This window comes from Stenella coeruleoalba (genome assembly GCF_951394435.1).
Source record: "Stenella coeruleoalba genome assembly, chromosome: 12".
Classification (NCBI taxonomy): Eukaryota; Metazoa; Chordata; class Mammalia; order Artiodactyla; family Delphinidae; genus Stenella; species Stenella coeruleoalba.
The window spans coordinates 88,980,060-88,995,827 of NC_137158.1; the positions used below are offsets into that span (position 1 = coordinate 88,980,060).

The 15,768-nt window shown below is 48.8% G+C and overlaps 1 protein-coding gene across 1 annotated transcript in view; it reads left to right on the forward strand.

Annotated features, from left to right (window-relative positions):
- Positions 1 to 15,768, forward strand: part of SMOC2 (SPARC related modular calcium binding 2) — a 155,576-nt gene that overhangs the window by 65,980 nt on the left and 73,828 nt on the right. The window contains exons 5-7 of the mRNA XM_079938949.1: positions 5,832 to 5,879; positions 8,767 to 8,817; positions 10,059 to 10,133. Of these exons, the coding sequence (XP_079795075.1) occupies positions 5,832 to 5,879; positions 8,767 to 8,817; positions 10,059 to 10,133 (174 nt within the window). The remainder of the gene's footprint in view (positions 1 to 5,831; positions 5,880 to 8,766; positions 8,818 to 10,058; positions 10,134 to 15,768) is intronic.

The window sequence follows — 15,768 nt, forward strand, 5'->3', positions numbered from 1 at the left end:
TGGCTTTGTGGGAGGTTTCTGCCGAGGGGGAGGCTGGCGAGGATGGGAGTGAACGATGAAGGTGGCTGAGAAGTGGGCTGAGGCGCCCAAGGTCACGGGCGGTGCCTCACTTTACTCGGCCAGCGGGGTCCAGCTGGGGAGGGGCCGGGGCTGCCCTGGTGCCGTTCTGAAGGCCAATGGAATGGCCCGCGTGGTGCTCGGACTTCCCAGGTTTTCAACTGCTTTGACCCAAACGTTAGCTGAGTTGCATCCGCATCAACTTTGGGAGTCAACTGTGGGACGTAACGCCATACTGATGCATTAAAAGTCACCCCAGCGGCTCCCACTGTACCTGCTGGTTCAACTCTAGGGCCGCCCCCGGCACCGACAGCAGGGCCTGGGCCTGGGCTGTTTTCAGGAACTCTGGCTCCAACGTGGACTCGGCGCCTGGCCCTCGCATCCCCAGCACGTGTTCCAGGCAGGGCCCGTTTCTGCCTCTGCTCTGTAGTCCCTGGGCCTGTCCACAGCCAGGAGTGCGTGAGCACGTCTGAAGTCAAGCAATGCCGTCAGGAATGGCCAGGGTCGCCTTAACCTTCAGGTTACGCCCAGGCCTTCCACACGCGGGCCCCACGCTCTGGTCTCTGCAGAGGCCGAGGTGAGAGGAGAGCCTGCCTGTGTCCTTGCAGACAGAGGATGTGTGTAGAAGGACACAGACATGGTGTTTCCAGAGAGACACCTGGAGCCCGCTCGCTGGCTGTGCTCTAAGACCTGCTGTGCTCCTCTCACTGCCAGCCTGTGCTCTTGGCTCCCCTCTGCTGTCCTTTCCGCCTCATGGGTGTCCTCCTGCCAGCCTCCTTGGGGAGGCCACCCTGACTGCTCAGACCAAGTTAGTTCCCCTGCGGGCTAAAGGCACAGGCATGGACCCTGGGTCTGCCACTTACTGGCCAAGTGACCTTGGGCTGTTACGCGTCTCTCTGGGTCTCAGTCTCCTCATCTGTCTAGTGGGTATAACAGTGGCACCTACTTCAGGGTTGCTGCCATCGTTAGATGACTTAATGTATGTGCTGTGCGTAGAATGATGACCAGCACACAGAAGGAACTGTATAGACTCTGCACACAGTTGTAATATGAATTATTTGAATAATTTCTGTTTAATGCCTACCACTCCAAAGTAGATGGAACTCTTTCTTGCTGTATCCCGTGAACATGTTGAATGAATGAGTGAATGAGAGCAAGTGGCCACAGAGGGACCGATGCCACGCAGGTGTCCTGCCAGCGGCTGCACATCTTAACCATTTGCTCCTGAGTGGAGACAGCATTGCTCTTTGCTGCAAGCGGCTGTTACCCTCTTGACCTATAAAATATACCTGCGTGAAGAGACAGGCTACAGGAGGAATAAACGACACGCAAATACCTGAGTGTCCTGAAATATTTTAAGTGAAAATCCACTGTGGCCTCTTATGTGTTGCTCTCTCCTCTGGCTTCTTCCAGCCTGTGAGGGAGGTCCCCACACTGCCATTTTCCGGATGAGGGAACTGGGCTTCGGGCAGGTGAGGGCACCTGCCCAGGGCACAGAGCTGGTAGGTAGTGATGTTCGTTCTGTCACCCACGTTCTGCCCTCTTCGCACAACACACAGTCGCCGTGCTTATCCACGTCATCCACACATGGTCCTGACCAGAAAGTACGAGGCAGAGCAGCCAGACAGCTCCTGAGAAAAGCCAGAAGTCCTTACCCTGGAGGAAGAGCCTAGAAGGATGGTGAGACCTGGTTAGTCCTCACCCTGGAGGAAGAGCCTAGAAGGATGGTGAGACCTGGTTAGTCCTCACCCTGGAGGAAGAGCCTAGAAGGATGGTGAGACCTGGTTAGTCCTCACCCTGGAAGAAGAGCCTAGAAGGATGGTGAGACCTGGTTAGTCCTCACCCTGGAGGAAGAGCCTAGAAGGATGGTGAGACCTGGTTAGTCCTCACCCTGGAGGAAGAGCCTAGAAGGATGGTGAGACCTGGTTAGTCCTCACCCTGGAAGAAGAGCCTAGAAGGATGGTGAGACCTGGTTAGTCCTCACCCTGGAGGAAGAGCCTAGAAGGATGGTGAGACCTGGTTAGTCCTCACCCTGGAGGAAGAGCCTAGAAGGATGGTGAGACCTGGTTAGTCCTCACCCTGGAAGAAGAGCCTAGAAGGATGGTGAGACCTGGTTAGTCCTCACCCTGGAGGAAGAGCCTAGAAGGATGGTGAGACCTGGTTAGTCCTCACCCTGGAAGAAGAGCCTAGAAGGATGGTGAGACCTGGTTAGTCCTCACCCTGGAGGAAGAGCCTAGAAGGATGGTGAGACCTGGTTAGTCCTCACCCTGGAGGAAGAGCCTAGAAGGATGGTGAGACCTGGTTAGTCCTTACCCTGGAGGAAGAGCCTAGAAGGATGGTGAGACCTGGTTTAGGTGCGGAGCTCTGTGGGACCTCTGCTTTCAGAGCCCAGGGTCAACAGTCTAGTGACCTAGCTCAAAGGAGCAGGGAGAGAAATGCTCGTCCAGAAGATATGGTGGACTGTAGCCTCTCTGCTTCTACTCCTTTCCTTCCTCCTTCCTCCTTCCTTCCTTTCTTTCTTTCATTCCTTCTTTCCTCCTTTCTTCTTTTCTTTCCCTCTTTCTTTCTTTCTCTTTCTTTCTTCCTTTCCTTCCTTCTTTCTTTCTTTCCTTCCTTCTTTCTTTCTTTTTCTCTCTTTCTTTCTTTCTTCCTTTCTTTCTCTCTTTTGTTCTTTCTTTCCCTCTCTCTTTCTTTCTTTTTCTCTCTTTCTTTCTTTCCCTCTCTTTCTTTGTTTCCTTCCTTCCTTCCTTCCTTTCCCTCTTTCTTTCTTTCTCTTTCTCTTTCTCTCCTTCTTCCTCCCTCCCTCCCTCCCTCCTTTCTTTCTTTCCTTCCTTTCTTTTTCTTTCTCTCTTTCTTTCTTTCTTTCGTTCTTGCCCTCTCTTTCTTTCTCCCTTCCTTCCTTCCTCCCTCCCTCCCTTCTCTCTCCCCCTCTGGCTGAAGCAAAGCCACGTGACATTGCGAATCTGCTCCTGGACATGAGATTCCAGAAAGGAATGGATCACTGCAGCTTGTTGAGCTGTGCTCTGAAGGACCATCAGTGTACTTGCTAAGCAGGCGCCTGCCTGCGGGGAGCTGACCTCCTCTGGCTGCACACGTTGCAGCCCCTCTGCCCCTTAGTCATTTCTAAAGTACATCGAGTGCTTGTGAAAAGGGCCCCTCTTAGACCACCTACCCTTTCAGCAAACGCTGCACCCTGCTTGGCGCTGTTCTGGCAGCAAGCTGGCGTTGTGAGTGTAGCTGGATTTGAACCAAGGACTCAGGACTACAGGGCTCATTATTCTTCCCCTTGACTGTAGACAGTCTCCTCACATTGTCTTTCTGTGGTTTCCTCCACCAGAAATGCATACCTTAATTGCTAAAAAAGCCACCCTTTTAAAGTAGCGTTTAAATGGGATGCGATCTCACAAATGGAAGGAATTCAAATGTGTCCTTTGAAATAGGAATCTGAGGGGCAGAGTGTGCCTGTCTGAAGCTTCAGCCAACCAGCCCATGGTCTGCAGAGCTGTTTACTGCCATCCACACTCCTATTTCTAGGCTCCCTTTCTGCACTTACATCCTGGAATCTCACCTGCTCCAACTCTTGGGAGTTCTTCAGCGAATTCTTACCTCCAGAAAGACGTAATGAAAGAACAAGAGTGGCGTCGTGGTTCTGGGTTCCTGGATTCTACTTGGCCCAGTGGCACTGCTGTGTGGAAAGTGATGCTTACCTGTCTCCCGAGCCCTTGAGGACAGGGTGCTGGGGGAAGCTGGGGCAGGAAGGCATGGAGGGGCTTCTGGTCCAGAGGCAGTTGGATGAGGAAGTACACACGCTGTTGGGATTGCCCCCCACCCCACCCCGCCAGTTCTGTGCAGCAAAATATTTGGAGCAGGTTATCCAGGGACGCTTGGTTCTATGTTAAAATTATTTCTACATCTTAGGAACAAGATGGAATTAATTTCGTGCAGGTTTATTTAAGTGAACACTGATTGGATGGGGTGTGGTTGATGAGCAAGCCACGACATTGGTTGGTTCAGAGGCAGAAAGGGAGCCAAGGGAGTACGTAGATACTTTCTAAATGTTGTCTTCAGACCTCAGCCGCTAATCAAAGCGTGAACCAGCAGCTTGGAGACTTCAGACCCTAGGTTACAAAATATTATCTTGATTCAATTGAGAAGCTCTCTTGGGGTGGGGGCTTCTAATTATTATTTGGGATGTTTGCATTTAGCTCAGAAGACTAAAACCTACATAGTCGTATTCAGAAATATTACTGAAATATTGTCATTTCCCAGTCAAAATAGAAAACATTTTTTGACTCACTGCAGAAACACATGATAAAAATAAACCGATGACTAAGAAACTTAAGCCCTTTAAGAAATCTGGATTTGTAAAGAGATGCTACAAAGGGAGAAATGAGCAAAGTAGGATCCTGAAAGCTTTGTCAGAAGGCCACACAACGAGCTCCCTTTATATCCCTGGGAATTCTCACCAGAAGTAAAACCCTGTGTTTTGACGCTGGAAAGCATGTAGCATTTCACTGCATGGTACCGGCCACAGCTGGGAAATAACCAATAGCTGCTTTGGAAAATCTGGTCCTTTCCATCTATTGACCGAACTGCATGTCCAGATGCCTATGATTCAGGTATTTCAGACAACAGCTGGCGGGGAGGACAGGCGGTGTCTTCTGCAGAACCGCGCTCGGGCCACCTAGTGTTTGCTGTTGTATCTTGCTCCTTCCTGTAACCCCTGGGCTGAGTGTAGGGGAACCCACGCCCTCAGCATCATTACTGTCAACCCTTCGAGAGTATGCACAGCATCCCTGACTTACGCTGTCTGCCCCGTCCTTCAGGATTGAGTCTACAACGATCTGCTCGTACAGTTCTTGCTCTAGAACCGTGATATTTCCAAGACAAGATAAACATTCTCAAACGGTCCTAAAGTTTATCTCTTTAGTATAAATACAAGTCTGTATTTCAATGTGATATTCGAAATTGAAAAAACAAGCAATGAATTTCAAGTTTTATTTCATGAGATGTTTTAGCTGTGGAGTCTTGCTAGCATATGACTAGGGGAATTCTAAATGAATCCTGGATGGAATATTCTGAACTGGACGGGCAGATAAACTCCAGATTAATGCTGAACAGAATTTGCTTATTCCTGTGAGTAGGTGTGATAACGGTGAGGAAAATGTTGCTGCCGTGACGGTTTCAGTCTATGGGGAAGGCAGAGCAGTGCCTCCTATATGTAATATAAACCTTTCAGTGTAATATAATTGTTAAAATTTTATTATAGATGCGTGAACCTTAGCGTATTTGCTGTACTCCCCTTACAAAAAGATGGTTCCTCAGTTTTCCATAAGTCAGAATTCAGCTGAAACCAGGATTTTTATTTATCTTTAGTTGAATAACTTTTTGTTACTTTTTAAAAAGTTTAAAACATTTTAAAAGTTTAAAAAAAATCTAATTCACTCAAGCATCCCCACATAGTGATGTACGTTTAAAAGGTTAGTATCATATTTTTCATGCGGAGAAACCGCTATATTTTGTACCCTAGAGGCTCTCATGTACGTCACAGGCCAGGCGGCCAGAGAAATGGGAGTTAATCTTACATTTCCTAGTTTTGGGCTTGTGATTTCAGATGACAGAGTCACCCCAGGGCACTAGGTAGCTTGTGTAATTTAACTAGAAAGTGACAAAGCCCTGTGATTTAGTCAAAATGGAATAAAATGTTTGTGTAACAATTAGTGATGACCATTTGGGAGCCAAGAATAATTTTATCCCTTATTTTCCTCTTTTAGGTTCCGTAAATGAAAAGTTACCCCAACGGGAAGGCACAGGGAAAACAGGTAACTATCTTAAAATGAACTTCCTTGATATATTACTACAGCTAATCCAATCTATGCCTTAAAATAACTTCTCAAGTTAAAATGTCAGTGTATATCAGTGATGGTAATGAGAGCGGAAGCTCTTTGTTAATTATTCATTCATTCAGCAAACGTTTATTCGACCCTTAGGGTTGTTGGGACCAGGCAGGTGCCGGGCACGTGACCTGCTGGGTAACCCACTCGTGTCCGCGTCAGGGCTTCTTAGACGTGGCTTGTGTTGGGACCGCCTGTGGACAGTGTTAGGCTCATCCCGGGTCCATATCTGTGCAGGGGACTCCAGGGCTGGCACGAGCCTCTAGCATAGCAGTTGTCGGAGGTCACTAATGGAGCTCTCCTCATGAGAAAGAGGCGGCTGTTTCCATCTATGACAGTCACTCCTTCTGGGACCAGTACCCACAGGAACCTGACGGAGCAGGGAGCATTTCCTTTGGAAATCATCCCACAGCTCCTGGAGCATCTCCGCTGGCCACCGCAAGCCCACCGTGACCCCTTTGCCCTTTCCTCAGCTGTCACCCGTTGGTCCCAATGACACATTTTCTGTCTTTATATCAACCCGTGAAGTCAGAATTTATTTTTAAGATGAAATAAAAATAATGTACCAACATCTTAAGTACTTTTTTTCCCTGAGGTAGGTTATAGTATATGAACCAGTAATAGAGAAAAGTGATACGGAGTCAAAAGACCCCAGTTTTATTCAGCCCAGGTCTTTCAAGTGTGCATTGAAGTCACGGTGGCCCCTGTCCTTGCCCTGGAAAGACTGTAGAGTCTTTGTATCATTAAGAGAAATCCATGAGGTCCACACAGATTGGCACACGAGTAAATGTCAGCTGTGTAGACAGCACGCAGGGCGGGCGCAGACGAGGGCGGAATTGCAGCGGTTTCACAGAGGAGGAGGTGAGTGGAGCACGGTGGGTGTGAAAGCTGGGACAGGTGTGACCTGGGCAGAGACCCTCCCAGGTGGGGAGAAGAGCCCAGTTTGTAGGCGAGAGAGGGACCGGCAGGTGGGGTCAGGACCCTGGCTCGGACGAGGGTTTCCGTTTGGGAAGGGGGAGATGAAGATGGGGTGAGCGTTCTGGTACGTTTTAGAGGAGAGGAAGTATACATGTTCGTGGTGAGAAACAGGAGTCAAAGGCTGAAAGGGAGACGGAGGGAAACACTCTTTCAGGCGCCCGCACCCAATCTGTTCATGGTGATACAGGTCGAATCCACGGGAAAAAGTTTTAAAACATCCCCAGGGAATTGGCACGTGGGCTCAGAAGTGGATTTAAGGGAAGAACACATTCCTTCTACTGAAGCCCCTTGATCTCCAGACGTGCCTGTCAGAGGAAATACCTGAGAATAAGTAACGAAGCTGGGTGACCGGGAAAAAGAGACATTTAACAAACTCCCCGGAGGGAAAGTGAAAGGCACCCAGCTGCCCGTGGTTTGGCTTCGTTTTCTGAGGCTGAGCCCAGTAGGTGCCAGTGGGCTAGTTGCACCGGGACAGACTCTCCGGGGGCCAGAGCCTGGTGGTGGGTTAGGAGGACCACGCTGCCCAGGGACCTGTGGCCAAGGCAGGAACGTAGGGGCCCCTGGTGCTGGCGTTAGGGGCGGGGGAGGGACAGGAGTGGGGGCCGGCACCTTCATTGTCCCTCAGGGACGCCCCCCGCCCGCCGTCACCTCTCGCCCTGGTTAGCTCGGCTGAGAACTCAGACTGGCCCGGACGCAGGGGTCAGACGGGGGCTGCTGGCGCCAGCGCGGTGGCCTGCTCAGGCCTCAGCAGAAACGTGCAACGTTAACCGTGCACTTTCTGCTTGTCATTCCAAAGGGTGTTTAAATATGCTAAGACTTTTCTCAGTGTGTTCTGTGAAGACTTTCAGATATGTTTTAAATATGTTCCCCGTTTCGTTCTTGGAAGAAGATGATAGAATATTCGATAGCGAAATACTTCCGGTTTATTGCTACTATCACTATTAGACTTGCCTATTTCAGATAAATGATGCTACGTTTTGTCAGTATTTCGACAGATAACAAGCTTCTTTTCTGGAGATGGTTAAATGTTCAAGAATTTTAAAAATATTCTTTTTCGTTTTCCCCTGAAAAGAACTTCATTTTTATTCTTCAGAGAGCTGGGATAGTAATGGGCCACAGTTAACTACATTAGCCACGTGGCTGCCCCTTCCCTCTACCACTGCTTGCTGTATTTTGATCCCGAAATTGTTAAAAAAAAAAAAAAATCACATGAATAAAAACACTAGGCTGGTTCTCGAGAGCCCCCCGCAGTGTGCCTTGTAACAGCGGCCCTGGCTGGGGCCCCCTTGCCTGGGGGGCTTCTAGAGGCTTGCTTACCAGGGAGCCAACGAGTGTTTTTCAACTAAGTCAATAAAGACTGTGTCCTTGGAATAATGTTTTCAGTGAAATGGCGTAGAGCTTTCTACTCCACGCTCGTCCCTCTGTCCTCTGACGCTCTCCCCGGGTTCCCCACCAGCCTCTCACGTGTCGACACAGGAGGGCTGAGGGGTCGAGAGACCCACGGGGCACAGCCCAGGGCCTGGGTCTCCATCCCTGCCTTCCACTCTGGAAAGCAGGGGCACAGCAGGGAGGCCAGCCCCCCAGCCCCCCAGCCCCCCATTCCTGCGGACCCTCCCTCATCCGTCCGCTTGGCTCCGATGCCTTACGTCACACCTACCCCGTCCCCGTGGGGTCTGTTTGGAGCTTTGAGCCTCTGTAGGGTTTGCTGAGTGCCGGGTTGTGGTTTGGTGGATCGTGGGGGTGTATGCAAGCCTTAGGGTCCATCCTGTATGCACACTTACTTCACTTACTCTCATAATTGTAGTCTCCTTGCAAATCTTTTCCGTTCTGAATTCAGATGATGCCTCAGCTCCAGCGTTGGAGACTCAGCCTCAAGGAGATGAGGAAGGTGAGTGTCGGTGGGGAGTTGTGTTGGGGGTGGGGCGCGGGCCTGGGGGTGCAGCCACGTCCTCTTGCGAGGACTGTGCTCAGGACGGGCTGGGTTGGCCTTTTCCACCTTTATGAGGCCCCGCCGTCCCTCCTGAGGGCCCCTGAGTGTTGCCGCGGTGCTTTCACACAGCACACGCAGAGGCCTCTCTTTAAGTGCAAGTCTCTGAGTTGAGATTTTACCTGGATAACATGAAATATATGTTTCCAGAGGGTGCGCTAGCATGTGCCATTTCCCCCGCCCACTCTTCATGTCATGTGATCACCACCCTCACAAAGACCAGTTTTGTGAAGTCACATGTATGGAGATGTTTCAGAGGCTTTTACTGAACGTTGCGGTTGCGAGAAGGATGGATTGCCTCCTCTTGGCCTTTAACACATTGTTGTAGGTATTTGCCACTGTATGACCAATTCTCGGGTCGAAAGGGGGGTCAGGTTTGAAGACCAAGTGTAAGGAGTGCTCATAATAAATAAATCAAAGATCAGAGGGTAGGATGACATCGTGCCTTGAAAATAATAATAACAAGGACAATCATGACAACTAACTTTTGCTTGGTACTAAATGCCATGGACTCTGTTACTTGAGCCCACTGAGCCCTCAGGACGTCGTATCACAGATGAGAGCGTGTCCGACGTCACAAAGCCGATAGGGGACAAAGGCACGTGTGACCAGCCGGTCGGCCTCAGTGTGGCTCTCGGGCACGTGGTGTACTGATCGCACCGTAAATATTCAGTTACATTTGTTAATATTACTGCCAAACATCTGCTCCCAGAATGCTGTAGGCAGAAGTTACGCTTTACATTCTGCACTTTGTGTTGAATCTTTCCACTGAGTGACGACCCCGTGTGTTACATGAATATCCATCTTTACCACACAAGGGTATGTTTCGATACTTTGGGACTTTTTGCCAAAACCTGTTCTTTCCAGTGGAGCCTGTCTGGACTCATATCACTTTTATTTATACTTTGGGACGAAGAAAGAAAGAAAAAGGCATATGCTAAAGTTTTTAAAAATGTATGTTGTCATTCCCTTTTGTTTCCTGCACACAATCATTTTATTATTTTTTAAAAATCTCTACAATGTGTGTTTACTGATCGTATTGATTTTGGGGGCTTTTCGACTGCCTGCTGAAATCTTTAATTGAGAGACTTTGTGTTTTCATGATGAATTAAAATAATCATCATTTTATCTTGGTTCATTAGATATTGCATCACGATACCCCACGCTTTGGACTGAACAAGTTAAAAGTCGACAGAACAAAACCAATAAGAATTCAGGTAAAAAGGAGCCCAGTGTGACTTAGTTAATGGACCTGGAAAGTGGTCTTGTTTTCTGGAAGTTACGTGCAGAGCACATCTTTTTCCCTGGCTACCAATGAGTCACGCAACTAATGCCGTGGCTTGCCCACCAGAATACAGTTCAAATCTGAGTGTTTTATTAAATATGGTAAGTTATAGAACATATTATAGAATAGTTAACATTTTTTGCTCAGAAATTATCATTATGGATACGTTTTCCTCTTGCATAGAGACATTAACCTGTACATTTCTCTTATGAACTTTAGAAACCAAGTTAGTTTTGTTCAGTCTTGTCACCGTATTTCCAAACTTGCCTAATTTGGTTTGCTTCTGTACCATATAGACTAGTACATGGGAAACTGGTTCAAACATTGAATGTTTCAGATTTATTGGGGGACCTTGAAATCCAGGGGATTTCACTGATGCCCAGGGGAACATCAGTGTGGCAGTACTCCAAGTTAATTTGAGAAACAAATATAAAATTATTGTAAAAATGTCATTGGAAATGTACATTGTTTTAAAAAGCAGTTCTAATTGTCAGTAGGAAGCTATTCAGGGTTTGACAGAGTTAGTTCCGTATAAGTTCACAGAACAAGTACGTCTGTATTTCACCCATTACTTTCTGTTACCAGATTTTCAGGCCTTACATGACCTGTCAATTATAATTAACTAATAAAAACAGTGCAGACTTGCAGTACTTAGTGGGACTGAAAATAACGCTTCAGGAAATTCCAGTTTACGTAAGTTACCCTACACTGTAATTTGATTTAAATCAGCCTACATGTGTAGAACACAAAAAGGTGACATTGAGTTGACTTGAGGACATGGGGCATGAAATTATGAGGTTATACCTCTATTTAATGCCAGTTGTTCAGATACATGCTCTTTCTGAGGGTCCAAAGAAAGTCAGCCCTAGTGAGTATTTTAAGATGTTAAATATAGTATTTACTTTATTAAGTTTAGTGATAAAATGGCAAACAATCATAGATTTTACAGAATGACCACCATTGTCACTGAGATTTCAATGTCGGAAGAGTTTCCTTTGTACTTAAATTTTATTTTTAAAAGATACTTTTAGTAATAATCTTTTTCGGTAGAAGTAGACACGTTTATTTAACAAAACATAAATAAGTTGTGACTTTTTGTTATTCTGTGTTTTTAAAAATTTACCTTGTTTGTTGGTACGCTTTCATGTTCCTTTATAGAAGAAGCCAAACTGAGAATGCATTGCTTTTTTTCTCTGGTGTTTCTTCATATCAGTTAAAAGTCCTATCCCCCGTACCCCCCCCCCCCAAGTTTGCACTAAGATAACATAATATTACTTACGTGACCAAACTTGGGGAGTATGATTGCCGTGCGTAGTGAGGGAGGCCGTGTGCGTATATGGGCAAATGTACTTTGGAGCATAGAGTGATAGTCGTTTTCAGAAGGGACCTCCCTGTAAAGGAAACAAAATAATCCGAGTCTATGAAAATTTACACGTGCGAGGCACTCAGTACCTGTTTCATTTGCTCCATGTGCTCCACGGCCACTTTGATGGTGTCACTGCATTCTTATCTAGAGCAAACTAAACGAAACAAAGAATAAATACATAAATAACTAAAAGTTTGATCTAATGTACATACCATGACAGTTTCACTGCTAGACTTTTAGTAATTGAAGTTCAATATAAATATAAATGGAATATTCTTCTGTTGGTTCATTATGCAGGAAAAGCATCATTTTCATTACATGGTTCAATATACATTGAGTGAGTGACCAAAACCTAAAACTGCATTTTACTTAAGAATGCGTGACTCGGTTTTTTTCTATTAATATATAATCGACAGTGTCTGTTTCTTTATGTTCTTGCATCATCTTATTATATTCAACTTTATCATTCCATTTATGGAAGTTATAAAAATTGATTACGAGATTTTACCAGATAAGAGATTTTGTGACAGTTTAATTATATCAAATTAATTTATATCTGTTTATTAAACTGATCCTCTTGCCCTGCGGTACGTTAAGTACCTTCTAGATTTCTGCCTGATTTCCTTTAAACCAATCTAGAATACTAAAGAATGCACTTTCTTTGTTAGTTGGAGCAACAGTGATAATAGAGCGGCTAACGTTTCTCGTGCTTACGACGTGCTGGTACCTCACATGCCTCGTTGCCCCTCTGTCCTGCTCCGCCGACACAGCAAGCCAGTGGGGCTGCTGCACTTCCCATCCCCGAATCTCAGAGGAGGAGAAGGCAGTTACAGCCAAGCCCAGACGGCAATGGGCAGGGTCTCTGAGGATGGGAACTGCAATGCCACCTGACCACCCGACCCCGGCCGTGATCCTCACCACTGTCCTTCAGAGAGGGGACCTCCTCTGCCCCACTGAGACATGGGGGCGCCTGGCATCGCTGTCCGTGCTCACCTGGTGACGCAGCCGGGCCCCTGTTAAAATGCACCTGTGCTGCCTACAGCCATTGTCGGCCGTTAAACCTTCAGTTCGAATCCTTCATCACACTGAGGGGACGGGGCAGAGAAAGCTGGAGGAGTGGGGACACAAGGGCGTTTCCCACGGTGGCTGCGGACGAGCGATGCGGATGGACCCTCTTGTGTCTTCCAGCCTGACCCTGCCGCTCGTCCCCTCTCTCATTTCCCCGAAGACCCTTCTTCCTGGCCCTCGTCCTCAGACCTCAGACTGTTCCCCGAGCAAACCGCGCACTGTCTTACCTACATTCTTATTTCCTATCCCTGCTCCTGGGAAGGCACACTTTGCTTTTCAAATATTCTCAACTCTCGGTCACTGCTGGGTCTGCTGGGGGCCCAGCTCCTGGCGCGCAGACGGCCTCGTCTCGGCCCTCTGCGCACACCCACCTGCACGCGCCCCCCGACGCCCTCCCTCTGCGCGCACGCTCAGTGTCACTCCTCCCGTCTGCTCCGGGCTCGTTTTGCACGCTTAGCTCCGCCCTCGTGACAGGACCCAGCACACAGACCCCAAGCGTGCAGTCCACGCCCGCAGGTCCCCAGGGCAGGGCGGGGGGCTCCTCCCTCAGCCCTTCAGGGAGTGGAGGGGCCGCGTTCCAGGGAGCTATCCCTTCTAGACTTGGGACGGAGGCTCCCGTGCAGTCCGTTTCCCCGGCTCGCTAGCTCTTCATGAGCTGGGTCAATAACCCATCCAGCAGGTCCCGACTGCGCGTCACCGGCCGAGCCGTGGCCCCCAGTCTCTCGGTCAAGCACAGATGTTCCCGTGAAGGCATTTTGTAGAAGAGAGCGCCGTTTAGATGGGTGACTTTGAGTAAAGGGGGTTCCCCTCCACCCTTCGGCTTGCTCACCCAGCAGGAGGGGCCCCCATGACGGCCCGTGGGGCGTGGCATGGGCAGGCGGACTCTGTTTATCTTTTCCATCAGGAGAGCACAGAGGGCTCTCTGTTGTCTCATTGTTTATTTCACATAAACAATTTATCCGCTGAGTGGGCCCCTGTTCTCCAGTGCAGACACTGCAGTGCACCAGGCGTGCAGGGCTCTGCGGGGACCCAGGGCTTCGCTGGGGTCCACGGGCGGGCAGCGTGCAAGATGGGTCCTGCATCGGCGTCTCTGCCCTGCTCTGGGGAAAGAGATGCGTTCTGGCTTTGCCCCACACCTCCAACGGTTGCCCCCGGAAACGTGAGCTCTAAGGTCCCGGAGTGGGTTGTCCTTTGACGTGTGCTGTGTGACAGTCCCCCTTGGAAACACCCTTGTTGGCCTCAGCCGTGATGCATGGGAACCGCCTCGTCCATTTGCTTTAGGAATCTGCAGTTTGGGAAGGCTGAGGGTCTTCCCCACCCTACTCCGGCCACTGTCACCATCTGGGGTCACGGTGCCTCCGCAAGGCCCAGCCTGGCCAGCTAGGAGGTGGGCACTGGCGGGGGGCACTAGCGCCCGCTCCCAGCGGCTTCAGAGCGGGTGGTGCTTCCTGAAGACCAAGAGCGCGAACTGGGGCATCATCGGGCGTTTGGTTTCATTACTTATTCAGATCCCAAGCTGGCAGGGGAGCATGTCTGCTTTCTCTCTCTGCCTGTGGTCGAGCCAAGGAGATGGGCCCTCGGAGGCCTCCAGAGGTGGGCCCTGAGTTCCAAGGCGCTGCGGATGGCTGCAGACCCAGGGCACACGCAAGCCGCTCAGCCGGCTCTGATAAACAAGCCCTTGGCTTTAGTGGTCTTCCGGTTTGCGGTCTTTTTAAGGTTTGCATGTGAACTGGAGAAAACCTAGAGGCCCCGGTTTTGCCATCTCTGAAACCCTCCTCCCACTTGGAAGAAAAATATGTTTTCCTCCCTAAACCATTAAAAATAGCTCTGTTTTATATCCAAGAGATGTTCTGTATCTCAGGATGTTCCACAATTTTATGGGACCCCCTCGGTGGAAACATTTTTCTGTTTTATTCGGGATTGATAGTTTTGTTTTATTGCACCTATTAAACTTATTGCCAAAAGATGATTGTCTTTTGATTCTGCTCTAAATCATGGTAAATTGCACTCCCTGGGGGAACAGAACACCAGTTCTATTTTCTTTCTTCCTTTTAAAGCCTTAAAGTATTAGTTCCTCATTTCCCTTTCTATTCCATTCTTCAAACATGACATTACAAAACATCAAGGTGCCAACTACATTCTTATAAAGTGTTGGTCCCTTGAAGAGATTAAAATAAATCAAATAGCTCCTTTTAAACGGGCACTGTAAACGTGTGTTGTTTACCGATATTAATGAAGCTACCTAAAAATGTACAAGACAATTTATCCAAGTTTCCTAACTATAAAAGGGAGTTTTAATTCCAATCTTATTTAATTCTTAGATTTCAGTATCCAAACTCTGGTTAGATAATCAGGATGCAGCATTTCAGCGTAAGTACAGAAAAAAGTAATGCAAGTAAGCAAATTGTATCTGAGCTGCTTGAAAACACACACCAGCCTCTGTACACACAGACACCTGCACCCTCACTGTGTGAAAACAAAAAGGGCGCTCGACCTCTTTATCCTCTGGATGAATGAGATTCAGCCCATCGTTGAGTTACTGAGGTTAAACGGTGCCCTTTGTGTAACCACAGCCTACAAGTCGTGGAAAGCTTACTTTGCATCAGGCAGAGCCCTCTGTGATTTAATATAGCCCACCTCTCCCCGTCCTGTGGGTGAGAACGCCTTTCAGAGTCTCCAGGTGGCTGGCAGGGGTCTAGCCCAGATCTGTGACTGCGTGTCAGACTCGCGTCCCTTTCAAAGCCAACCACCTTGCTGTGATGTGACTTTGGTCCAAGTTTCCCGAGGTGCCTCTGTTGTTGACGGTGGGTTAGGAGCCCGCCTCGCCCCGGAAGCACCTGGATGGGAGGAGCCCGCCTCGCCCCGGAAGCACCTGGATGGGTTCTGGCAGTTCTCGCCTGGCCAGGCTGTCCTCTGGGGAGGGCGGTGGGTCCAGAAGGGACGTGATGGGAGGTGACCCTGGGCAGAACTGCTCTCAGGCAGGCAGAAGGGGCGCCGCACACGAAGCCCCTCTTCACGTGGGATGGAGCACAGGGGACCGCTCACGGCACGGGACAGAGTGAGCTGAGCTGCTGTGGGCCCAGCCGTCCCTTTCCCCGAGCCCCTGGGTCTAGCTCAGGCTTCCTTCTGACTA